The sequence below is a fragment of the Leptidea sinapis genome, chromosome 1 (genome assembly GCF_905404315.1).
Source record: "Leptidea sinapis chromosome 1, ilLepSina1.1, whole genome shotgun sequence".
In the NCBI taxonomy this organism is placed as follows: domain Eukaryota; kingdom Metazoa; phylum Arthropoda; class Insecta; order Lepidoptera; family Pieridae; genus Leptidea; species Leptidea sinapis.
In genome coordinates this window covers 30,384,604-30,410,612 of record NC_066265.1, presented here as the reverse complement: position 1 = coordinate 30,410,612, position 26,009 = coordinate 30,384,604, and the positions used below count along the sequence as shown (strand labels likewise).

Sequence of the window (26,009 nt, the reverse complement as noted above, 5' to 3'; positions counted from 1 at the left end):
AAAGTCAAAACTACCACTTTTCAAAAAAGACTACCGAACCTGCTGAGTAGCACGGGCGTAAGAAAGTCAGTGGGCTTTTTTTAAAAAATATGGATTACAATGTGATATCGTACAATAAACATTTATAAATAACGAGCCTGAGGGTGTTCGCTTCATTCCCAGTCTGTGGTATCATGAAGAAAACCGTTTATGTTATAATAACGCACAAAGGTTTATTAACAGTTCTTTTAAATTTCGTACCACTTTTATTTTGTACTGGGATCATATTGTAAAAGCATATCCATCGCCCAATAAAAGACTTACTAACACGACCTAACTGTATGGAGTAGTAGGCATAACAAGTTTGTTTGTTCCTCGTGTTATAATTATGATTGTCACAGTTTCTAGCAAATTCCTTAATGTGCTTATGAAGATATAGAACATTATCAGGAATATATTAAGATGCGAAAGGCAAATTGTTTATTTCTTTAAATTTTTCTCTTAATGATTCTTTGGGACCTAGGTTATAAATAGCGCGAAAGCCCTCTTCTGCCACGCAAAGATAGTATTAATATCGGCTGCACTGCCCCATAACAATATACCATATACATAATATGACATAATACTATGAAAAGTACTAAAATATACTACTAACAGCCGTTCCCAATATTCAGTCTATCTCCGGTTGTGACTTACTTGAGATAAAAATCGTAACTATCGTTGACTTTTCTGTCCCAATAAACTTATCGACGGTAACCCAAGGTGGGTTACCGTCGATAAGTTTCCGTACACGCTGGCGCTGTCTGTCAATGGGAGGACGTATAGCTTACCAGCGATAGAAGTTTGTATGGAAATTGCAACACGCGTTCCAATATAAGGCGATAAGAATGACTTATCGGGTATATTGGGACACACAGATTATTGACAGCTAATTACTGACAGTAGAACGTAGTAATTTATCTCTATCTGTAGATTGTATATAGGGAACGGCCGTAAATAGTCGCGCAGTATCTATGTCAGTTAACTGTCTAATTTTTTTAACCGCGTATGCTGCATAACTAAACCTATTCGCCAATCCTTCAATATGGGGGCCCCATTGTTATTTGGAATCAAGAGTAATGCCAAGAAATATAGCAGATTCCACCGCTTTTACCATCCCTCCGTTTAATAAAATATTTGCATATACTTTTTTGACATTTGGCGCAGTAAATCTATATATGTATATAAAAATGAATTGCTGTTCGTTAGTCTCGCTAAAACTCGAGAACGGCTAGACCGATTTGGCTAATTTTGGTCTTGAATTATTTGTGGAAGTCCAGAGAAGGTTTAAAAAAATTGAATAAATATGAAAATACTCGAAATTAAATAAAAAGAACAATTTTGACTTTCCTTTGATCCGTCGTTCAGAAATCAAATAAAAATAATAGTTTGAAATGAATAACTAATTAGAATTTTTAAATATATCTAACTTTCTAAGGAGGTAAAAAAAAAATTTCCTTAAAACACGGGTAAACACTTAAAAAAGGATTCCTTTTGTTTGTTTTAAGTTTATTTTATACTAAAGTTTAGGTGTTTTATTTATCGATTGAGGCAGTAGCGAGTCTGCCGGGTCTGCTAGTCTAATATATTTCTTTTTATGACTATTTAACAAACACGGGTAACACTTAAAAAAGGATTCCTTTTGTTTGTTTTAAGTTTATTTTATACTAAAGTTTAGGTCTTTTATTTATCGATTGGGGCAGTAGGAAGTCTGCCGGGTCTGCTAGTCTAATAAATTTATTTTTATGACTATTTAACAATAAGTTATCGGCGCTAACCCAGTACACGATGTCAAATAGAGCATTGTTTACTTCGTCATATAAAACTTGCCTTCTTTTTACTTTGAATATAAGTGAAGTGTCATCTCTTAGGTAGATCATTTATATAAATTAGGAAGAGGAACGGTCTAAGAATAGACCCTTGTGGTACCTCCCCCATACCGAGAGGAGTCCCAGGAGATCTCCTGTCACATCGACCCTCTCAATACTATTATTTAAATATGAGATCAGAAGATCAAGCGCAGAGCGCCTTTTATACTATGGTTTAAAAGGATCTGTGCTTATATAGCTTCTTGACCAGCGTTGAATGTTAGACGCAATCAAAACATGCAAATATAATGATTTTTTTTGCTACATCTTGTCAATTGTGATTAGGCAGGTATAGTGATATCAGAATGATCGTTTTCTAAAAATTCTTCTTCGCAAGGGCTTCCTACTAGAATAAAATGGACATTAGTTGAAGGGCTTGCTACCAAAATTTGCTTCTTGAGTTTATTCATTTGACAAGTAGTATGTGTATTTTATGTTATACCTGCAGGTATTTAATATAAAACAAAACAGATAAATTTTCTCCAGAGATGTAATATAATATTAAGCATAAAAATTGTTTCTGTTTTATTTCTGTACTTGGTTGCGAGAATTTTTGTGAATCCTGTTGAAATAGATTGTCAACATTTCAATCATTATTTCATTATCCCTATTATTACTATTATTATTATGATTATTATGAATCCCGGTAGGTGCAAGCATTTATATGATGAATATGGATGTTTGTTTCCGAGTAATGGATGTTTAAATGAATATATGTATGTTTAAGTAAGTATATTGTATTAAATATATCATTGTCTTGTAACCCATAACACAGGCTATATATATGCTTAACTTGGGGCCAGATAATTTGTTTAAAAATTGTGTCAATATTATTATTATTTAAGTTTCCATCGCTCTACAATTTAAATTATTTCATGAACTATTGGTTTATTTCTATGAAATCATTGTTTTCTATGGCCAGCTGTTGCAGTATGAGTATTCCTACTGGTGACAACTCACAATAATGCTTCTGCTACAGATACTCAATACTCATCCACCCTGAAACGCTGAGGACTATGCAGGAACAAAACAGAGATAGCCCAGAGAATCAGGAGATCATAGACGCGCTGAACTTTCCAAGTGCAGCTAGATTCTCATCGACTCCATCGCCTCGGTTTATGAAGACGCACCTGCCTCTATCTCTGTTACCACCATCATTGCTTGATAAAGGTAAATTATTTATTTAAATATTGATTACCACATTACACAATATCTTACACTACACATTGCTATTGGAACAGAATTTGTGTTTTGTTCTGATATTATGTGGTACAACTACCGCCTATATTAAACGAGTAACAATGATAGAACATTGAAATCATTAATATATGATAGGCAATAGATTAAGTAGACTAATGAAACGAACGAAGATTAGTCGCATCTTACGAGACCCATGGGTTGGGACGTCCCTATAATGTTTACTCCGCAGGGTCATTACAATATGTTATTAATTGCTAAAAGATAAATGTGTAGCCTTCCTATGGGGATATCCTAGATACTGAAAACAACATATTTCACAACCAATTATTGTCCCTAGCCAATTCTCGTAGTTTGCTGTACGAGTCCATAATGAATCCGCTACGAGATCGGGGGGAAATCTTGTCTTCTAACTTCAATTTTATTGGTATATAATTCTCTATATGTATGCTACTTTATATTAGCCTATCTTTAATATTTAAGGAGTATTTTATTTAGATATTCAACATAACTCATTGAAAATATTTTAAATTGATGTATTTAGTATAAATTTCACATTTTTCCTGGTAGGTAAAGTTATATACGTGGCGAGGGACCCCAGAGACGCAGCGGTGTCACATTATCATCTCTGCAAGTTGTTCCCTATATGCGGAGCACCTGATGACTTCAAAACATATTGGAATTACTTCCTTAGGGGCTTACGTAAGTATTTACAGTTTTCTGTTTTTTATTTTACATGTTAACATGACTATCCGATATTTAGAGATTATTCATCCACATTGACATATTATATTATTTATCGACACCCTTCCTGCAAACAGCTTAGAATGGCTTTCACAGTTGAGAGAATTTAGTCCTGTTAAAATAAATAAGATGTTACTTGATCGACAAAAAATTGCTCTAATGACAACCCGAAATTATTTAAAAACAATAAAAAAATAGTGCGTGTGTACTGCGAGATGAGATGAGTCTCACGCCAGAATTGGGCGAGTTAACATCTCCTGAGGATGCCACGAATATACAGGCGAAACACGTGCCGAATTGATTAAAACAAATCTTCGCGAAATTAACACTCAAGAAAGTTCACAAAATTTGGATATTATTTTGTAATTTTTCTACATTTATACAACTACGGAACGGAAAGTGGGGAGCAGTGAGTTTAGTTTCAATTAAATATTAACTTTGTCGAAGCCTGCTTAAGCCTATGTGAAGGTGTCCGTCCAAGTGTTAACATTAAAAAGTAAAATAGTGGTATCGACGTAAGAGATTATTTTTGAGTTTGAGAGGGGGTTCATCTTAAGGTTGTTTAAATAAATGAGAAATAAAATAGGACCTTGAATACCTACTTCAGGGACACCATATTCAACATAAAAGTCATCGCTAATGATATCTTCTTCTATCTACCTTCTATCTGAACAATTTGAGTGCTTGTGAGATAGCTCTGAAAAAGACCGTATGGAAGCCCACCACTTCCTAAGTTGTTAGGTTTATATAGGAGCTTGGGAATTGAAACAGTGTCAAAGGCCTTTTCAAGATCTAAATAATTGCTAGACACTTTTTTTAGGAGTCTTTATTACTTACTGTATTATACATAAAGTCCGTAAGTTTATGTACTGCGTCATTGGTAGATAATCCACATTGTTGAAATGAAGCTTACGACTTATTATTTTGTCTAAGTACCTGCTCTTTCTAAAAGCAGTTTGTAAATATATTCTTTTAAGAATACTGTATATATCTAGAGGGTTAAATTACAATGGGGCGGTAATTGTGTCAGTGAGAGATTGATTCGGTTTTTGAACAAGGGATAATATTTCAGATAATTATGCCCCAATTTTGGAGCACACCAAAGAAGCCTGGGCCCAGAGAGGACATCCGAACCTATTGTTTTTATTTTATGAAGAGCTATCTCAAGTATGTATTATTTATTTTTTATTCTATTTATTAAAGCAAACTTTACAGCATTACGATTTTTCAAAATATTAATACTATAAACTATATACTTGTATTGCCTATTACAAAGTTTGTGCGGTTAAATTATAATGGAATAATAACGCTAATAATAATATTCTAAAGATTGTTATTACTATTATGGTACTTATATAAAAAAGAAGAAGAAGTCCTGAATAATGTGTGCTTGTGATACATAATTATTTAATAGATATGCGTATAGTGCGTTTGAATAGTGATGTTCAGAATATATTATGAGAGAGTTATGAGTTGTGAGTAGTGTGTAGTCTTCAGTCTAATGGGCATCGTTCTCATCTTCGTACATGAATTATTTATTCGATTCTATTTCAATTTTTAAAGAAATATGGTGTAATTTATATACTATATTAAATACACGGTTTCAATTTTATTTATTCATCCTACCTGTTTCGTTCTAGGATTTGCCATCAGCTATCAGAAAAGTAGCAAAATTTCTAGGCAAAACTCTTACGGAAGACCAAGTCAAAATTCTGTGTGAACATCTTAATTTCAACAATTTTAAAAACAACGCGGCGGTCACCGATGGCGCTCTGGGTAAAATTAATTTCGTCAAAAAAGGGGAGGCCCCATTTATAAGAAGAGGTAATAACTTTAGTATTTTTTCTACTCCTCCACTTTTATCTGTTAATTAAAAAGTGACGATCACTAATATAAGTACATACTTTATTCTAAATTGCACAAGGTTCAATTTACCCCATTCCAAGACCTTCTCAAAAGAGGACTCGATAGAAGACACAAGTTTCTCCCGGCACTGGTCGACGATTTCCCTGGAGAGACCCGCATAGCCATTGTATACGGTACCACCCGTGCTGTCGTCTGCATAGCAATGTATGTTAGAAGTGTCCAATATATCATTGATATGCAAAAGAAACAGTGTGGGAGATAGCACATAGCCTTGGGGCACTCCAGTGTTCACGGGCTTAGGATTCGAGCAATAACCGTCGATAACGACCTGTATGCTGCGCCCAGTGAGGAAGCTGGCGGTTCACTTGCATAAGCTCTCGGGAAGCCCAAATGATGGAAGTTTTGAGAGAAGCGCCTTGTGCCATACACGATCAAAACCTTCGCTATATCCAGGCTAACTAATATAATATCATTCTATAAATTACACGTATCACCCGAAAAAGCTGCAAAAATTGTTGCACTACAGTTGCGAGGATGCGAGAACAACCAACAATCGCAGGTTTGTGGAGATAGGATGATATGGTACCGACAGGACAGGTAACAAAGTCTCTTCAGGGCAGAGTTATTATGACAACTTCCTGGAAGTAATCGTTCTTTTAACATCTATTTAAATTAAAAATGAGATGCATGAGGTGCGTGGTAACATAAGTTCATAAGCTCCTAGAAACTGTCATAACGGCATAACCATAATGTTAACACCAGCAACACACACAAGAGGACATAAACTTATATATGCCTACTCCTCGGCTAAGTTGAGTTATTCTTTTGTAGGGCGATGTATATGCAACATATACATATATACAACAAGATCCCAGATAGTAAATTGATTACATTATATTAGAACGAAATTCAAAAGAATTGTTAAAAAACGTTTGTGTGGTAAAGGATACTATCACGTAAATGACTTTCTTAATCACCATAGATTGGGGACAGAGCGACCGCACTCAGGGTTTTAAATAATAAGTATATATGGAACCATATTACTTTGTAACCATATTTTATATGAAAAAAAAAAGAAGACCGCTGAGTTTTTTGCGCCTGTTCATCTCACTCTCTCTCTCATCTATCTCAATCTCTTATTTTTTGGAATGGGTGATAATTTAGATTTTCAATAAGAAATCTCAAATACTGTTTTGAATAAAATTATTTGTATTTGAATTGTATTTGTATTTGAATAGTACGATCCATAAGTGGATCGCTAAAAGAGCGTGGTATACCTCTCAAGACCAGAAAATATTTCCCAATAGCAGACCAGCAATTTGGGAAATATAAATATATCATATATAAATATATCATATATTTATATTTCCGTTCAAACAACTTAACTGGTAATTGCAAACCCAATCTGAATCAGTTATAGCTGTAGCGAAAAAAGGGCAAGATGAGGTCATACAACGTCGCAAAAATGAAGAAAACATTTATTAACCTGTATTTTACGAAAAAATGAATTTTCCTAAATGAATGTTAAAAAAACCGCAACAAAATATCAAGTACGTGACTTTTTTATTTAACCTACGCCCATTTGAATTGATTTTTTTAATAGATCATGATCATATTCACTGAAGTTAAACGGAATTTTTTGTACTTTGGCTAATTATATTTCTTTGGAACTTACTTTGCGCTGTAATGTAGTTTTTGTACCCGACAGTTTTACATACATGGGGCACACTAAAAGTTTTGCACTTCTAGCTAATCTGAATTTTGAATGTTATATTTGTTCAAATCAAATCAAATCAAATCATCTTTATTTGCAAGATAAGGTAATAATATGTTGTTGACTTATAATTAACAAGTGCTCTTATCCTAACCAACAAGGCATGCAAACTTATAGAGGAATACATAGTTCACGTTTTAATTTCTGTAACAATTATTATATATTGTACTATACTAAAAAAAGCTATACATCCCAAGCAAACTTAGATTAACATCAATCATACAATATTTATTATTTCATAGGCTTATTAAGTTTAATTTATAATATAATGTCATTAGCTATATTATATATTGAGTTCAGTCGAAGTTAATTTTTATTATTTACTATTTTATCGTCAAGAAAATCTTTTAATGAGTAGTATGCTTTTTTTATTAAGTAAGATTTGAGAGACTTTTTAAAGTAGAATATATTTTCGCGCTTAATATTGTCAGGTAATTTGTTGTAAATTGTTGGTCCCATGCAAAAGATGCTGTTTCGATACAACTCTGTTCTGGACTTCAAAGGTCGTAATTTGTTGTCGTTTCGTTTCAAAATTAGCGTTTCATATTTATTGATATTATTCTTTACCGTAACTGCTACTTCATAAATATATATTGATGGCATGCTAAGAATATTTAATTTAATAAAGTGAGGTTTACATGATTCGGTTGCTTTTAGTGAGCAGACAGATCTGATACATTTCTTTTGAGCTTTGAATACTTCATAAATCCCTGGAGCATTACCCCAGAATAGTATCCCATATCTCAGAGTGCTGTCTACATACGCATGATATGCTGCTAACACCGCAGTCATATCAACTACTTTCTTCAGCGTATGTAGAGCAAATGAGAACCTATTTAGTTTTTTAATGACATAATCCATGTGTGTTCTCCATGACAGATTGTGGTCAATACAAATGCCCAAGAATTTTGTGGACTTCTCTTCATTAATCGCTTTACCGTCATAATTTATATTTAATCCATAAGATTGTGTGTTTTTGTAAGCGAATTTCGTCATGCATGTTTTATTTAGATTATTATAATTTAACCACTCTATTAGTTCATTAAGCGAATTGTTTATGTAATTTTCATATGTTAATGAATTGTTGTCAATAAATATGGCAGTACTATCGTCTGCAAATAGGACCATTGGATCCTTAATAGTTTGAGGAAGGTCATTTATATAAATAAGAAAAAGCAGTGGTCCTAGAATACTGCCTTGGGGCACGCCAAATATTGTTTTCCGGGAGTCTGATAAATATTTCATTTTGGTTTTAGTTATAAGATTTATTTTAGTTATTTCTGTTGATTGTTGTCTACCAGATAAATATGATTTAATTAAATGAAGAGCATTGTTTCTTATGCCATACCTTTCTAATTTATTGGTCAGTATTAAACGGTCGACATTGTCAAAAGCTCTGGTCATGTCCATAAATATTGCTGTCACTCGTTTTTTAATTTCTAAACTAGTCATTACCGTTTCCAAAAAGTTATAAATTGCTTTATTGATAGACTTATTTTTCCTAAAGCCTACTTGCTCCTTAGTCAAAATATTAAATGTTTCAAAGTACGAATACAGGTTTTTGTGTATAATTTTTTCAAAAACTTTTGATAAGATTGGAATCAAGGCGATAGGCCTATAAAATTGCATATCCAGTTTGTCTTCTTTTTTAAAAATAGGTTTTATTATCGTAAGTTTCATTTTATCTGGGTATATACCATATTCGATACACTGATTCATAATGTAACTTAATACTGGAGCTATTATGGTAGCGACATATTTTATTACTGTTGTATTTATACCATCGTATCCGTTACTATTTGTGTTTTTTAATGACTTTATTGCATCCAGAATGTCATAGGAGCATGTTGGGTTAAAAAAAGTGAGTTAGGTTGATGGTGTCTAGTGATGTATTTGGGGTTATCATTATAACCACTTTTTTTGCAATCGTTGTTAATTTCATCTATAAAGAAATCGTTGAATGCCTGCGCTATCATTTGAGGATCAGTGACAATTTTTGATCCAATTCTAATGGCATCTATGTCATCTCTAGTGATATTGTTCAAAGTACCATTTATTATATTCCAAGTGGCTTTTGTTTTATTAGAGGAATTTTTTATGATATAGTTATTTTGAGACCTCTGTGTAAGTTTTATAATTGATTTTAATCCTTTGGAATAAGCCTTTAATTTAATTATATCTGATTTACATTTAGTTAATCTTGACGTCCACAAAAGCTTCCTTTTAATTTTAGAGCAAGTTCTTATACCCCTGGAAAGCCATCTATGTCGTTTTGTAGAGGATATTTTTATTTTTACAATAGGGAAACATAAATTATAGAATAGTAATATCAAGTCTAAAAAAATATTGTATGCCAAATTTGGGTCATCAACAGAGTACACCTCTTGAAAGGATAAGCTTTTGAGACAGTATGATAAGACTTATTTTTATTTTCATTTTTATTAGTAGAAGAGCTTTGTTTTTTATCTGCTTAGTATTTGTCGGGTTGCGCTTAATGCTTTCATTTTTATTTAGTTGTGCCGATGGTGACGAAGCATATCGATTTGATGGATTCTGGCAGGGCTGGTCATCAGTGTATTTATCCGGGGAGATGTCAGGGGTGATTTGAGGAGAGTCGCAGTTTATGAATACTGGATATTTTTGTAATAAGGCCCGACTATTAAGGGCGCTTTGTGAATTCCTTTTCTTTTTTTTCGTCGTGGTATGATTTGCGGGCGAAAGCTGATGAGTCTGTGCAGACGTAATTTTTTTATATGATTCAATAATTTTATTGCATCTTTCTAGTTCTTTCCTCAGATTAACATTTTCATAGTTTAGGTTCTCTATTTCTTGGTTTGCCACTTGTAGTTCTGTAGAAAGTTTATTTATTTTTTCGTTTTCATAAACATCGCTAATTGAAGTATTGGGCAAACTCAAGGCCATTGTTTCAAATAGTAAGGACGAAGAACTAGAAATATTTTGGAGCGAACTAGATTTGCGTGGTCCTCGAAGTGTAACGTTTTCATATTCTGAGTCCATCTTTAATTAATTTTTATGATACTAACCGAATTAATTGCAAAAAACAGTGTTTGAGTAAGGATTTCCGAGATAAAAAATGGAAAATTAACTAATTGCTATCTATAACGAAATAAAATGATGAATAAAAGAAAAAAAAATAATAATCATTAAGGTGATTAGAACCGAGGTTGCCGCAACAATAGTCTATTCATATTCCAACTTAGCCAAGTGACTTTTAATTTCTAATTCGAAATATTATGTCCAGTTATGCTGTTCAACGTCAGACGTTATGAGCACGATTGCTCTTACGTTCGTCCAGTTTAAAAGTACCTTCACAAATTAATTATTTTTCACCAATACATATTCACTTATTTAATTTCTTTAGTACACAAATACGAGCTAGTTTAGATAAACCTTGAATGCCGTGAATGGTAGTTTTGCGCTATTGTGTGTAACTGTAAATTTTTGTAGTGTTTATAGTTACTAATCCTGCTTTACTGTGACACGTGTGTGAAAGTGTTTGGATTAAGTCAGTACTTATCTTAATATCCACTACGATTTGTGTGATATGCTGCCTTTGTTGAAGCACGAACATCACCCACAATTTAACACTAACGTAACATAGATTTAGCGACACTGTTATTTCTAAATTTTCACTTTCATGGAGTTCACGTTATGCGTTTACACACATAAGCCATTTTACACGTTCCTCTTTTTAAGGTCGAAGTTTTCCTCCTTCCTTCCACAAACAATTGTCTTGGTAAAAATGAACTTTTCTTCACAAAATTACAGAGATTTGAATACAAAAAATCACTTATTCATATTTTAATTTCAAAAATAGCACATCAGCGCCGCCATTGAAAAGTTGCAACCTTCTTAGTAATTAAAAAAACAATTGGCGGGAAATCATTTGTCAATTGTTTTTATCACACATCAAAGTTGTACGTATGCAACGAAAATGGAATTAAGTCTAAAAGATTTTGGAGCGATGTTTTTTTTTTACTCTCTTGATTCTCTCTCTCCGCAAGACCGTGCCGCTCGTGTTCAAAATGCTTTTGGGAGAGAAGCAATTCCGAAGAGGCAGTGATGCGTTATATCAGCACGTAGAAAACATGCCTTCAGATCTGTGCTCTTCCTGTTTTAAAAAATGGTTTGATCGCATGAATAAATGTTTAAAATGTAAAGGACAGTATTTTGATAAGCAATAAACATAATATTTTGGTTATAACATGTTGTTTTTTTAAGTTACGCAAAAATTTTAGTGTCAGCTATGTATCTTGCAAATTTAGCGTATCTCTAGTAGTATGCTAGCAATTTGATTAAATGTTTTTTCAACTTCCACTTTTTCAGGAAAAGTTGGAGGCTGGCGCCAATACTTTGACGATGAGATGATGGAGCAGGCTGACCGTTGGATTACCGACAATCTGTCCAACACCGATCTTCGCTACCCATCCTGGGAACTTCCCAACGTACCAGCACCCAATATTCAAAAGCTAGATGAGACACCTGCGCATATTGACTACATACGCCCTCTACAAGGACGTAGTTAACGCTTGATAAAAATACCATTAATGTTCTAAAAATGTCGTATTACCTATACAATTCCGAGAAGTACAAACACGGATAGAATAATAATAAAACATGTGCATGGTTTTAATCAAAACGCAGTCTCGATATTTACCTTCATGCTTTTTTAATGCACATCGTACAGTGGCTCGCACCAACTCACCTATACCGAGGTCTCTCTCACCGCTCTTCACGAAGCCAACCCTACCTATGATATATTTGCGGATGGATGGCAGACGATTTTAACAGGCGTTTTTCGCGTTCGACTCCTGCATCGTTCATAAAGTTTTGTTGTTTTTCAAATTTTATTTGTGTATTTATCCTAGAAGTGAGGGTTATCACTTTAAAAACATAACCAATTGTTTTCTATTACTTATGTAATACGAGTATGTTTAGTTTGTTTGTAATTCATTACTTATTTTAATATTGTTTTATTAAAGTATAAAATAAATAAATGAATATATAATTGTTATACTTTGAACTTAACATGTTTTTGAACTCGCCAATGATGTTTAATCTTCAATAAATGTTGTGATTTCAAGATATATTCTTTAGAATCTACGTTATAAATAGCAACAGAAATTTAAAAAAAAATGTAAAAAATAAAAACCTCTATTCGATTTACCCTATTGATTGAATCATCATCAGAATCCTTGAAGAAGAGGAGGAGGATGATGAACAATTATAGCTTTATAATGATAGCTTAAACCAGTTTATCCCATTTCCAAAAGCAGAAATAACGAAGGATTTCATAATATTTTTATTGAGGGTCGCTTGAAAATCTGATGTAAGTAGTTAATCCAGTGAAATATTTTTCACTGAAAATAAGTTAAAACTTAGTAAAATCATTTAATTATTGTAAATTTAATTAATATGTAATTTACTTTGACTCCTTATTGACATAAACTTTAATATTATTATCCTGCAAACTATCATTAATCTTAATTTATACATATATTTCTTTTGTGCGTCTGTTGTAACTTATTTCCTCCAAAACGGCTAGACCGATTTTAATGAAACTTTCTGTGTCTTCAGGTGGATTCGAGAATGGTTTAGATTCACAATTGAACTACCTCCTAAACGACTGGACCGATTTTGATGATTTTATTGTGTATTCCAGTGAATTTGACATCGGTTTAGATTCTCAATTCCGTACATATAATATAATTCTCCTGCTCATGTGTTTGTTAGTGAATTCCTCCTAACGGCTGGACCGATTTTAAGACAACGTCTGTCGGGTCCACTAGTTATAGTATAAAATCTTCCTATATTAAAAAGAAAAGTATAATCATTAAGTACATTATGTAATAAATATTATAATTAATTAAATATTTTGTTTTTGGAAGAATATGTTTATTGATTTCGATATTAAAATTTTTACTTGGAAAACATGAATGAAGAAATATGTTATAGATTTTTTATAGATTAGGAGGACAAACGAGCATAGGAGTAACCTGATGATATTATGTAATCACTGCGGCCCATACTCTCTTGTAAGACCTGAGGAATCACAAGAGCCTCAAATAAACGTAACCTACATAAAAGGCATTTATTTTCTCAAAATTGATTCCTTTAGATTTTTTTTTGATGTCATTTCTGATATACTAGATACTACTACCGCTTCAGAAACAAATGGCGCTCTGAGAGAGAAGAAGTGGCGCAAGAAACTCTCCCAGCATTCTTTTTTTTGCGCTCTTTTCAATAAAAATATACAATATTGTACAGTCATATCTATCGCTATAAAACAATCATAATCTAGTCCCAGGCTGTCCGATCACTTAGATATTCAGCTGTGGAGTAGTAGGATTTACGACAGAGCCATTTTTAAATAAAACATTTAAACTTATTTATAGATAATGCCTGAACAGTGGCTGGAACTTTATTATAAAAGTACTGTGCTGACCCAGCAAACGTTGTATTGCCGATATTAAAATCGCGATACAAAAGTAACTGTTGATCGTAGATGGGTGAAAATTTAAAGTTGTATGTATTTTTAATGCTGTCTCATAATCAAACAAATTTAAAAAAAAATGTCAAAAAAATAAAAAAAAAAATTCGCACCACCCTTAAAATTTAGGGGGATGAAAAATAGATGTTGTCCGATTCTCAGACCTATCAAATTCGCACTCAAAATTTCATGAGAATCGGTCAAGCCGTTTCGAAGCAGTTCAAAGTTTAACACCATGGCACGAGAATTTTATATATTAGATATATATTTACCCTTAAAGCTATTAAGCCTGCTAGAATTAGTTACAAACAATCCTTTATTTCTAGTGTTATAATAATGAAAATAACTATTCAGAGCATATCGGTACTTGGCGGGTAAGGATCGAACCGAGGGCTCCGTGGTGAGAGTCAACGATACAACCTATTGCGGCACCGTCGCTTTGAAATTGAACAATTTGGTTTTGTTCTCCTCGGAGAGTGATAATTCTTAATTGGAGAATACTATGAGAAGATATTACCATTTGGGAAGGAGTTTCCTTTGGCGAAGGGAGTTTTCAATGGATGAGGTTCCGGAATAAGTAATTCAGTGTTTTTTTTTTGTTGGTCTACTATACATTTTCCATTTAACCTAAATTAAAAACAGGAATAAAAGATAACTTTTAACCGTAATGACCAGACACGGTAGAAGGGGTATTTTGAACCCCCTCTTCCTTGACCTGAAATGAAAAATGGTTGAAGTACATCAAGGGATATTGATATTAAATTTTATAGTAAATAATACATACAATATTGTTAAAGAGGCAAGAAAGGTCCAGGTTTCAGCTCCGGGTTCTGAGCACATGTTACCCAGAAGAATACGAGGGGCAGACCAAATAATGGATTCTTCTTTTTTTTTTTGCTTTGTACTAACGGAGTCACAAATACAGCAAGGCAATACTTCAAGCGAGCCCACTGTTTATGGAGTATTCCACGGTGTTCCAAGATGATACAACATGACTTAAATAACTTAAGTTCCTGTATCCACTAGCTGCGGCAGAGGGCATCCACAGTGCATCTCCATCGCGATCGGTCCTGAGCATCTCTCTTAATTTCACTCCAGGTCTTTCCGATATCTTTCGCTACGTCAATGACAGTCCGCCCCCAGGTTTGCTTTGGACGGCCACGTTTGCATTTTCCTTGAGGGTTCCAGTCTAGGGCTTGCCTCGGTATATGATTGGGATCCCTCCGGAGTGTATCCAGCTCATTATACGACATGGGTACGTTTAAAAAAGCGCGTTCATCTTAAAAGGTCGTCAACGCTCCGTTGATTCTGCTGGTGTTGCAGGAGAATATGGGCTGCGTGGATTACTTAACATCAGATGACCTGAACCACGATTATCTCCTTGGATCGAGATATATTTCGCACAGATAAGTTCGCAAATGTGGACAGTCTCGAACAGAAGTTATAATGTTCAATGATTATTTTTATATTATGATAAGATTATTATAATATATTGGCCCTTACATGAACATGACAATGTCAAACAAGTCATCTTTAATTACTGGGTTACTTATCTGTAGATTAGTAATTTCCTTCTGATATCTATATTTTAAAATTATTTGTATATTAACCAAGTTCTGACAGTGAGAAAACCAAGTCTTAAATTTGCATTAAGTAAGTACACATAACAGAATTCTGTTCCATGATTAAGTATGTGCGCGTCAAATAGACGCATATCACGCCAACCAATTTTGATGATAATTTTTTTTATTGGAAAGGATATACTTCATGGGTGAGAGATTGGTTGGGTTCTGATCATGGGATCGATGACAAAGTAGCGAAACTCTTTAATTCTTAGGAGAAAATTAACGATACTAAGCCGAATCATTTTTGTGCTATCCGGATATTTGAGTCACCTATTAATAACGTCGTTATGGTCAAGTAAGTGTCGTAGTCGAATATGATGATCAATGGCCTTACGGCTTACATTAAGATTGCTGCGATCTGTGGCAGAATTACTAACTGTCTGTAATCAAATTGCAATGCGCTTACGCTCGTTGCTGCATTGCAATATGACGCAAGCGTTCTATTTTTGCGCTTTTCCCAAGTCTCTTTTGAAAATGTCTTAGATATTCTCTGTTGACAATGGCGTTTCTCCCTGACTTCATTTGTTTCAATTTAGGCGCTGTCTCATAAACTTTATTACGTTATTTTTTCTTGGTATCGTCAGATATAGCCGTGAGGATTTTATTATTTGAGCTGCGCAATGGAAGCCAGAATGTCGCAATTCTTGTTCTTATTACAGTGAAGAAGTCAGGGACCCCACCCTCAACGAACATGCCTGATGCGCTGCAGTATCTCGGAAGATTCATCATAATGCTTTGTGTGTAAATGTTACCCACAGCTGACATGTGTACATGCCTAGGCAGTAAGCTTTGAAAAGGGTAGTCTTTACATCCCGACTGCACTTAGCAAACTGTCGCGCAAGCTAGTTTCCCCTGACAGCGAGGGCTCTTCGTTCTCGCTCGATATCTTCGTCGTCTTGCCGTCCGTCAGCACCTGTCCTAAGTATTTCAACTGCTTAAAAACATCAATAACCGTTCCGTTTAGATACACCTCAGGTACCCTATCCGGACCTCCACCCGGAGCGACATTATAACTACATACATAGTTAAACGTGAGGTGTGGTTGTTTCGGATGCGCGACTTGACGAGGCGAGAGCGACTCTTTCTGCTCGCGTTTCTCAATGTCATGAAAAAAATTTGCAATACATTTGTTTTGAACATTTTCTGGGATCATGTTGTAAAAGAATATACATCTATAACATATAAAATATTAACACAATAATTAAGAAAGTGTCAGTAACGCAATAGGTTTTTTAAAATAAATAATAAGGGTCGTGACGAGTAGCATGTTCAGCTGACAGTAATTGATATGCCCTGCCCATTACAGTGCAGTGCCGCTCAGGATTCTTGAAATACCTCAAAAACTGAGCAGTTCTACAACTGCGGTCGTCACCTAGAGACACAAGATGTTAAGTCTGATATGCCCAGTAATTTCACTAGCTACGGCGCCCTTCAGACCGAAACACAGTTATGCTTACACATTACTGCTTCACGGCAGAAATAGGCGCCGTTGTGGGTGAATAATAGGTTGAACCGTTATCTCTCACCACGCCTGCTAATGTGTTTTCGGTTTTCGAATTCATGTGTAGGTACGTTTATTGGACGCTTTATAAGATTGGCAACGCTCATGTGATTCCTCTTGTGTTTCAAGAGAGTATGGGCCGCGATGATCACCTACTATCAAGTGACCCCTTTATATGTTCGTCTGTCCTCTTCTACCACAATGATGATGACAGATAGATCAAATAATGTCACTGCATTGAGTCATATACCCTCAACATATTTTTTGGTTGTCCGTTTATCGATAGCCTCTTTGTTAAGAACACGTGACATAAGCCGAGTCAATAAAATTATATCGTGGCTTGCACTTGAAAGTACATTCAGCAAAACAAGTAATTAAATAAATTAAAAAATAAAAGTTATAGAAAAGTTTCAAATATTTCGTGCAATATATAAATTTTTGTCACATCGAGCGTGAGTAAAGATAACAATAGGGTGTAAGTGAGAGAGAATGATAAGTGACATCATTTATATTCTATTCTCTGTTGACTCGACTTACATGTCATCAAATCGTTGAGGCTGGAAAATGTTAAGCGTACTTAAGCACAACCTAATCAAAAACTAGCGGTCCAAACATTAAATTGACGAGAGGAGCAAAACTTTCTAATGATGATGACTTTCTTATTTTTTTTTAATGAAAATAAGGGACAAGACGTTCAGTTGATGGTAATTGATACGCCCTGACCATTCTAAATGGCATTACAACTGCGCTCGTCACCTTGGGGCGTAAGATGTTAAGTGTCATTTGCCCAGTAATTTCACTAGCTGCGGCGCCCTTCAGACCAAATCACAGTAGTGCTTACACATTACTGCTTCACGGCAGAAATAGGCACCGTTGTGGTACCCATAATCTAGCCGGCATCCTGTGCAAAGGAGCCTCCCACTGGTTATTATACCACAGATTGCGAAAGGAGCGATCGCCGTCACGCTATTTATTGTATCGAAATTTTATCAAAAAAGACGTAGCCGCTGAGTTACTTGCACCCGTACTTCTCAGGTCAGACTTCTGAAGCTTCTTGGAATGGGAAAAACGAAGAATTCAACACAATAAACGACTAGAATCACTATCACGCTCAAAAATTTTCTGATAAACTCTGCCTACGCGTCTATTAGGCAGAGTTTTCATTTAGTTTTGTTAGACCGCGCTTTGAATACAACTCCATTCATTGATAAAGTGTTCAGTGCTTTCTAAATAACAGCATATCCAAACTTAAAAAGGATGTAGTGCCGTATTTCAGGTGAGTGCCCCTTTCGGTGCTGACTGTACTTAATTTTCTCAAAAAAATACTCAAGCCAGGCGGTCAGAAAGTGTTCGGTGGTGAAAGATGGAGGACCTCACGTTCCCATACGAGGTGAAGAGTGTTGATGATGAGCTTGCTAAGGAGTTAATGGAACATTATACTGGTAATTTGCTTATTTTTCCGCAGAATCCATTTGATTATCTACGAGAGAGATACAATTAAACCAGAAGTTTGACATCAACATTTTTCCCCCTAGTTTTAATTGAAAAGCTAAAATTATAATAATCATTTTAGATACGATTTCGTTTAGAACATATTACTAAATTTCTTTATTTGAGTGATACGTTAAGACGCATTATTTGTTTTCTTTTATTGGGAATAACCGCATTTATTTATGAGAAGAGGTAACAAAGCGACCAACACGGTCATGGACGATTGATGGTAAATGACCCTTCCTGCTTATTATAACGCAGTGCCTCTCAGGGATTATAAAACACAAAATTATGAGCATTTCTATCGTTATTACACGTAAAGCGCGTACACCTTCCTTAAATGCCGGCAACGCTCCTGTGATTCCTCTGGTGTTGCAAGAGATTGTGGGCGGCGGTGATCACTTAACACCTGCTCGTTTGTCCTCCTATTCCATAAAAATAAAATAAATTATTACGCTTATGTTAATGCATTCGATTTATTAACTGAACAAATAAATAAAAAAGAAGTAGTACCAATTTCTAATGAAATGAAAATGTTGGGGTGATTTGGACCTAATGTTCAAAGTGTTGGGAAGGACCTAGGCGTATATTCCACGATCAGGTCGGGGATGTATTACATAGAGACAGATATCTGGAGTACCGAATATAACGGAGCATGTATGACAGGGTGCAAGTGGAAGAATTAAGACAATAATGGACCGGGACCGTTGCTTATCAAAGTTCTTTATCTTCACCCCCTGTGACAGACTTGATTATATGTTTGTGCTTGCTGTTCTATCCTATCTTAGTTTTGTTTTATATATATATATATCTCTCTCTCTCTCTCTTTAGGAGCTTTTTAAATTGTACAGTTATTCACTAACGTTTGTAAGATGTTTGATTAGGATTAGTAATTACCATCACTATGTCATCAATATAGCTCGATATAATATTTCTCGTTTGAGATGATGATTAATAATACTAAAATTAATTTTTCTAATGATTATCAATTTATAATTATTTCTACAGGTGAGAAAACCGGATTTGTTCGTGTCGGTCCAAAAGGCTATTTCTTTCCACAGAAATATCGAGAACAGGCGAGCGACCTCTACAATTTGACAATACGAAACGATGATATCTTCGTTGTTACATATCCTCGATCAGGTTTGAGCATTTGTCTTTTCTTTTCCTGTTCATAAATATGGAACTTATATTAGAATGTCAATTGTTCCGGCCAATCTCGTAAATGGCTAGGTTGCTGATTTTGCGCACACCTTGTCAGGGGTTATGGAAAAGGAAAGAAGATACTTTTTGTAGCGAAATTATGAAATGTTAGTTTAGGTCAACATATAACGAATGACGACGAAAGAATGCTGTGGAAGGAAAGAGATTATTTTAAGGCATTATTTTGCCTTAAAAGGCATTTGGTATTATTTGTGAAATCCTTGATACTAAAACAGAAGTAATATCGTAACATTTTTGATATACAATATGGCCACCGCTCAAAATCTTTATTTCAGCAATATGGATAAAGTACCTATCGTATGTTCTCATGGTAGTAGATAATGGCTTGAGATTATGCTTTAAATCCAATATGACCGTCGCTGAATATTATTATTTCAGCAATATGGATATCATTTAAACATTATTAATTTACATACAGGTACAACATGGACCCAAGAGCTGGTGTGGCTGGTGCAGAATAACTTGGACTTTGAAACTTCAAAAAATATCCCATTATCTAGCAGATTTCCATTTCTTGAGTGAGTATTTTAAAAGGCAAAGTCCTAGTTTATATGTAGTTATTATGATTTTTTTGCTACATCTTGTTAATTATTGTGATAATAAAAGTAGGTTTTACCAGTGCTAGATTATGGGTACCAAAATGGCCCCTTTTTCTGCCGTAAAGCAGTAATATGTAAGCATTACTGTGTTTCGGTCTGATGGGCGCCGTAGACTTAACATCTTATGTCTCAAGGTGATGAGCGCAGTTGTATTGCCGCTCAGAATGTTTGGGGTTTTTCAAGAATCCTGCGGCACTGTATTGTAATGGGCAGGGCATATCAATTACCGTCAGCTGAACATGCTACTCGTCTCGTCCCTTATTTAAAAAAAAAGGTACGTAGTGTAATCAGAGTGATAATTTCTAGAATATTCACATCGCAAGCGCTACTAGAATAAAATCGCCGATAGTCGAAGGGCTTGCTAACAAAATTTGTTTCTCTGGTTCGTTAATAAACTCAAGACATAACAATTTGTTATACCTGTAGATATCTTCAGTCTTATAATATAAAACATTATAGATAAATTTTCTCCAGAGATGTCACAAAAGATTGTTGCTGTTTTTTTTTCTCTAGGTACTTGTTTTTTTTTTATGAAAATACTGGACGAGACTAGTAGGACTTTCAGCTGATGGTAATTCATACGCCCTGCCCATTACAATGCAGTTCCGCTCAGGATTCTTGAAAAGTCCAAAAATTCAGAGTGGCACTACAATTGCGCTCACCACCTTGAGACATACGATGTAAAGTCTCATTTGCCCAGTAATTTCACCAGCTACGGCGCCCTTCAGACCAAAACACAGTCATGTTTACACATTACGGCTTCACGGCAGAAATAGGCGCCGTTGTGGTACCCATAATCTAGCCGGCATCCTGTGCAAAGGAGCCTCCTACTGTTAGCGAGGAATGAAAATAATTTTTAACCGACTTCAAAAAAGGAGGAGGTTCTCAATTCGTCGGTTTTTTTTATGTTTGTTACCTCAAAACTTTCGACTGTGACCGATTTTGATAATTGTTTTTTATTTGAAAGCTGGTGCTTCCCATTCGGTCCCATTGTAATTTGGTCCAGATCTGACAGTGGAATCCATGAGAAAACCATAAAAATCTTAAATTTTGCTATATGTATAGCAAAATGGATGATAAATTTACGAAAAACTCAATATCACGCGAACCGATTTCGATGATTCTTTTTTTATTGGAAAGCATATACTTCAAAGATAGTTTGGTGAGAGTTTGGTTAGGTTCTGATAACGGAATCCATGACAAAGTAACGGAACACTGTCCATAATCAAATTGCAAAGTACTTACGTTCATTGCTGCATTGAAAAATTTTGTAGGTGCATATTTAGACAAATTGTTAGTTAGTGTGTTCAAATTCACTAAAATCATAAAATAAAAAAAAATAACGAAAAAAAAACCGCCTACAAAAACACTATTCCAAAACAATAGATATAATGTGCACTAAAATGCATAAAAATAATTGCGTATTCTTATACAATCTAAATTATTAATCTTATTCTAGTTACGATTTTTGTAATTTTTGGAGTCGGTGTCATCCTAGATAGGTTTGTTACTATATACATAGTTATAGGTGAGATGTGCTTGAGTCGTGAGGAGGCGAGAGGCGAGAGAGAGGCAGGTTGAGCACTTCTACTTTCTACTAAATGCTTTCTCTACAGATACTCAATACTCATCCACCCTGAAATGCTGAGGACTATGCAGGAACAAAACAGAGATAGCCCAGAGAATCAGGAGATCATAGACGCGCTGAACTTTCCAAGTGCAGCTAGATTCTCATCGACTCCATCGCCTCGGTTTATTAAGACGCACCTGCCTCTATCTCTGTTACCACCATCATTGCTTGATAAAGGTAAATTATTTATTTAAGTATTAAGTACACATTACGTACACGGACTAGTAAAAAAATAAGGACTCCGTGTCACCTTACATAACAGTGTAGCACCAAAACAAGTACTACAGGCCGATAGGCGGCCATTGTGAGAATTGTCATCATCTGTGACAGATCAGTTTGCGTCTCAATAAAATATTTTAAAAATGCTGTCGTGCATTGTGAAAAAGTGTAAAAAGGATACTATATAAGTATTTGTGGTAATATATGATTATTTAAGGGAGAAAAAAATTGTGTAACTAGTATCCCCCGTAACCGCAAACACACTAGCATGACAGTGCTTCACTTGCTACATCACGGCGCAGAGTCCTTCTTTTTTTACTCGTCCGTGACAATGATATTATAGTATTAAAAGAGCTAGATATGTCACTAGCGCGCCGAAAATAAATCCCCTAAATTGAGTCAATTGGTTCGTTTGGTCGTAGTCACTCTCTTGATACGAAAACTGTACACACGCGTTTGTTGTTGACAGAATTGCTTACAATTTGATATAGGTACAACATTAAAATGCCGTCTTGTGTTATGGGAAGATACAACTAATTACGAAAGTAAAAAAAAACATAGAATTACATACCTTATAACATTTTATTTGATTTCATTATTTATCTAATAAAATAAATATTGACACGGGAGTGGGTCAGGGATTGGAAATAATACTCCGCTTGTAGGAACGAGTCTTTATTTGCGTTCACTTTTTCTGAACTTGCACTTCGCCGGTCTGCCGCTGTTCCTCTTGTGGGCGGCGGTACCTTCAACGCGTCACACCGCACCGAACACTAAGTCTCTTCTATCTTCTTCTGCTTGGAACACTTCCACTTTTCACTACTTCTTCTTCTTCTTCTTTACACTTTCGAGTCAGAACTATAACTGCCGTAGGCCACGCTTAGTACGGCTTATATACCCCCGGATCCGTTCTATTTTCAAAATGATTCTCCCATTCCATCTTTAAATTTAAATTGTACTAGAAAATTCTTTTAACTATTTTTATCCTGCTTACACATTTTCCATCCCTTTTTTTCTGTTCGATTTGATCCTGAACTTACTAGAAATTTCCGAACTGATTTACTGAACTCACACTGGTAGGTGTATCGAACCCGGGTCTACAGCGTCTAAAGTAAACACTTTTCAGCTGAGCTACGAATATTGCTGACGGAGCTGTTGAAATTAACAATGTCTTGAAGTTAGACAACTCTCGTCATATATTTCGAAGCGTTGCTACGCAACAATATGTTGCCATGGCAACGCCGATCGCTACCAAGCCGATCATAGATTAACGTACAGAAATGACAAAATATTGATGCTGTCTGTTGCGGGATGATCGAGGTAGAATATTTTAGGAAATGATGTAAAAAAGTCATTGTTGCCGTGAATGTGAAATTTTTGTGTGTAGCGCATATATAGGTAGCTGAACTATCAAACTACTAAAACAAATTTTAGGGTAGGTAGCGGATGTAGACAGTGAGTGCTATTTGTTTACGTAGGAGTTTTTTCAGTATATCCCTTGCTAACTGCAGAAGAATCAATGGATCATTTTCTTCTTCTCCCATTACCTTATTGTAATAAACCCTGAACAAAAAGACATTCATAAATAATATAAGATACAAAAAATAATAATTGTAATCTTAAAACTTTTTGGGAGCAGTTGTTAGTAAAATTGTAAAAATGGGGACCCTTACTGTAGATACCTTTCGGTTTTGTTTTGGTGTCTGAATGTTTTTTTATTATTTTATATATAAATAATTACTATCATCAATGTGGCTATACATTATAATCAATATTTTATAAAATCAATGACACATTATCTACCTAATTTCAATGCAGTTTTACTACTTTATAGCTTTTACTACATGAACTCATGAATGAATTGTAATTTACGCATAAACCACGGTGTACGGTAAAAAATCATATTTGATGAATTAACTGTATTTTCTCTATACAAATACGAAGCAATTAGCAAATTAGAGCTATATCTTTTTCGCTTGCGATAATTGCATTTACTATCCTTCTTTGACGTGTAATTGTAATGTAGTGTGCTATTGCAATGTTAAATTATTCATGTATGCGTTAGTGTAACATTTTCAAACACCGAATGTTGTATACGTGAAGTATCTATACTTTTAAATATCATTGGTCCGTGATTACACATTGGTATTGGTACAGATTTTCTTTCACTGCCTGTATAAGAGTAGCATTGAATTGATTGATATTATTGATACATAAGATATATATACAAAACACATGGATGATGGAAGATAACAGATTAGGTATACTAATGAACTGATTTAACCTCAGTTGCCCCTTATAAGACATTGGTCTGGGATGTGTGTTATCCCACCTCAGGATCGCATTGGGAAAACATCGAGTTTGTGTTGATTTACTATACTTTGTTGTTATAAAGATAGCGATATTCATAGCACTTTGAAAAACGGCAAATACTACTTCTCCGTCTTTGGTTTTCTTAAAGAGTTTGTTTTCGATATCGTTATGATATTATGTAATAAATTGCTGGACAACAAATGCATAGCCGTCCCAAGGAAATATCCTAGATACTGCAAGAAACATATTTCACAACCAATCGTCCTTAGCCAAATCTCGTCCTTTGCTGTAGGTACGTGTCCATAATGGACCCGCTATGAGATCAGGGACATATCTCGTCTTCTAACTTCAATTTTATTGGTTGGGTGTGCTGTGGTGTGTTGTGCTGACCAGGAAGATTAGGATAGATATTCAGGGACGGAACTGACGAGGTACATGCTGGTACTCCTCTGCAGCCCCCGGGGGATCAAATTAGCCTTTATGTTAATCCTTTCTTCCATGTTACTAATTCTAGGTCATTTATCACTGATGAGGTTAGTTAGGTGGCGCATCCGCCATTACATTAAGAGAATACGCGGGTCAAGAACCGCTGCTAGCGCGTGATCCACCGACGAGAAGGTGTTCGCGAGGTAGGGGGAGAGGGCACGGGGTGCGGAAGGAATGAGGTAGCGGGGAGTAGAAACGAGAACTTGGCAACTGACGTTGACGCTGACATTTACAAGTTCGTTCCGATATGAGCAAATGAAATATGGCGCCAACATTGGTATATAATTTTATATATATAGCCAGTATATATTCTGCTTTATATTAGCCTTTCTTAAATATTTAAGGAGCATTTTATTTAGATATTCAACAAAACACATTTAAAATATTTTCTATTACAGTATCCCACTAATATTATAAATGCGAAAGTTTGTAAGAATGTATGGATGTATGTTTGTTGCTCTTTCACGCAAAATCTACGAATGGATTTTAATGAAACTTTACAATAATATAGCTTATACATCAGAAAAACTATATAAAATAATTTATAAAGATATAGTGTGAATTATCCAAAATAATACGATAAGTGTCAGTAAGTAGGATAAAAATCTGCAATTTGCGAGGTATTCATGCGTGCGGCACAAATTTTGTAGGAGTTGCAAATATTACAATGTATAATATAACTGTATGTTTGTTACTTCTTCAAACGCAAATGGCTGGACCAATTTTGATAAAATTTGGTATTCAAGAAATTCTAGGGTATTTTTAGGTGGTTTTATTGACAATATATCACTACTTTTCACTAAATTTAATTACTTCATCATAAAGAACACTTAATATAGATAATATTTGTGCCTTAAATAAGTTAAATCTGACCATTTGCTTAGGATACATAGGTAATGTACCCAAATTGCGTGAAACGGGCTGCTAATTAAACGACATACGC

At 34.8% G+C, this 26,009-nt stretch overlaps 2 protein-coding genes across 8 annotated transcripts in view; one reads left to right on the top strand and one right to left on the bottom strand.

Annotated features, from left to right (window-relative positions):
- Positions 1 to 26,009, bottom strand: part of LOC126964668 (germinal-center associated nuclear protein) — a 357,720-nt gene that overhangs the window by 205,802 nt on the left and 125,909 nt on the right. The window lies entirely within an intron of this gene.
- The window catches only part of LOC126964636 (sulfotransferase 1C4-like), a 31,906-nt gene that overhangs the window by 2,567 nt on the left and 3,330 nt on the right, over positions 1 to 26,009 (top strand). Inside the window, exons 4-8 of one of the 7 annotated variants that reach the window (XM_050807866.1) lie at positions 2,866 to 3,056; positions 3,654 to 3,785; positions 4,900 to 4,994; positions 5,468 to 5,651; positions 11,815 to 11,970. In XM_050807866.1, the coding sequence (XP_050663823.1) occupies positions 2,866 to 3,056; positions 3,654 to 3,785; positions 4,900 to 4,994; positions 5,468 to 5,651; positions 11,815 to 11,970 (758 nt within the window). Of the gene's footprint in view, positions 1 to 2,865; positions 3,057 to 3,653; positions 3,786 to 4,899; positions 4,995 to 5,467; positions 5,652 to 11,814; positions 12,953 to 18,433; positions 18,547 to 19,603; positions 19,739 to 20,237; positions 20,338 to 22,034; positions 22,226 to 26,009 lie in introns of those variants that run through there. The other 6 variants (XM_050807919.1, XM_050807876.1, XM_050807909.1 and 3 more) reach the window with 6 other exon arrangements.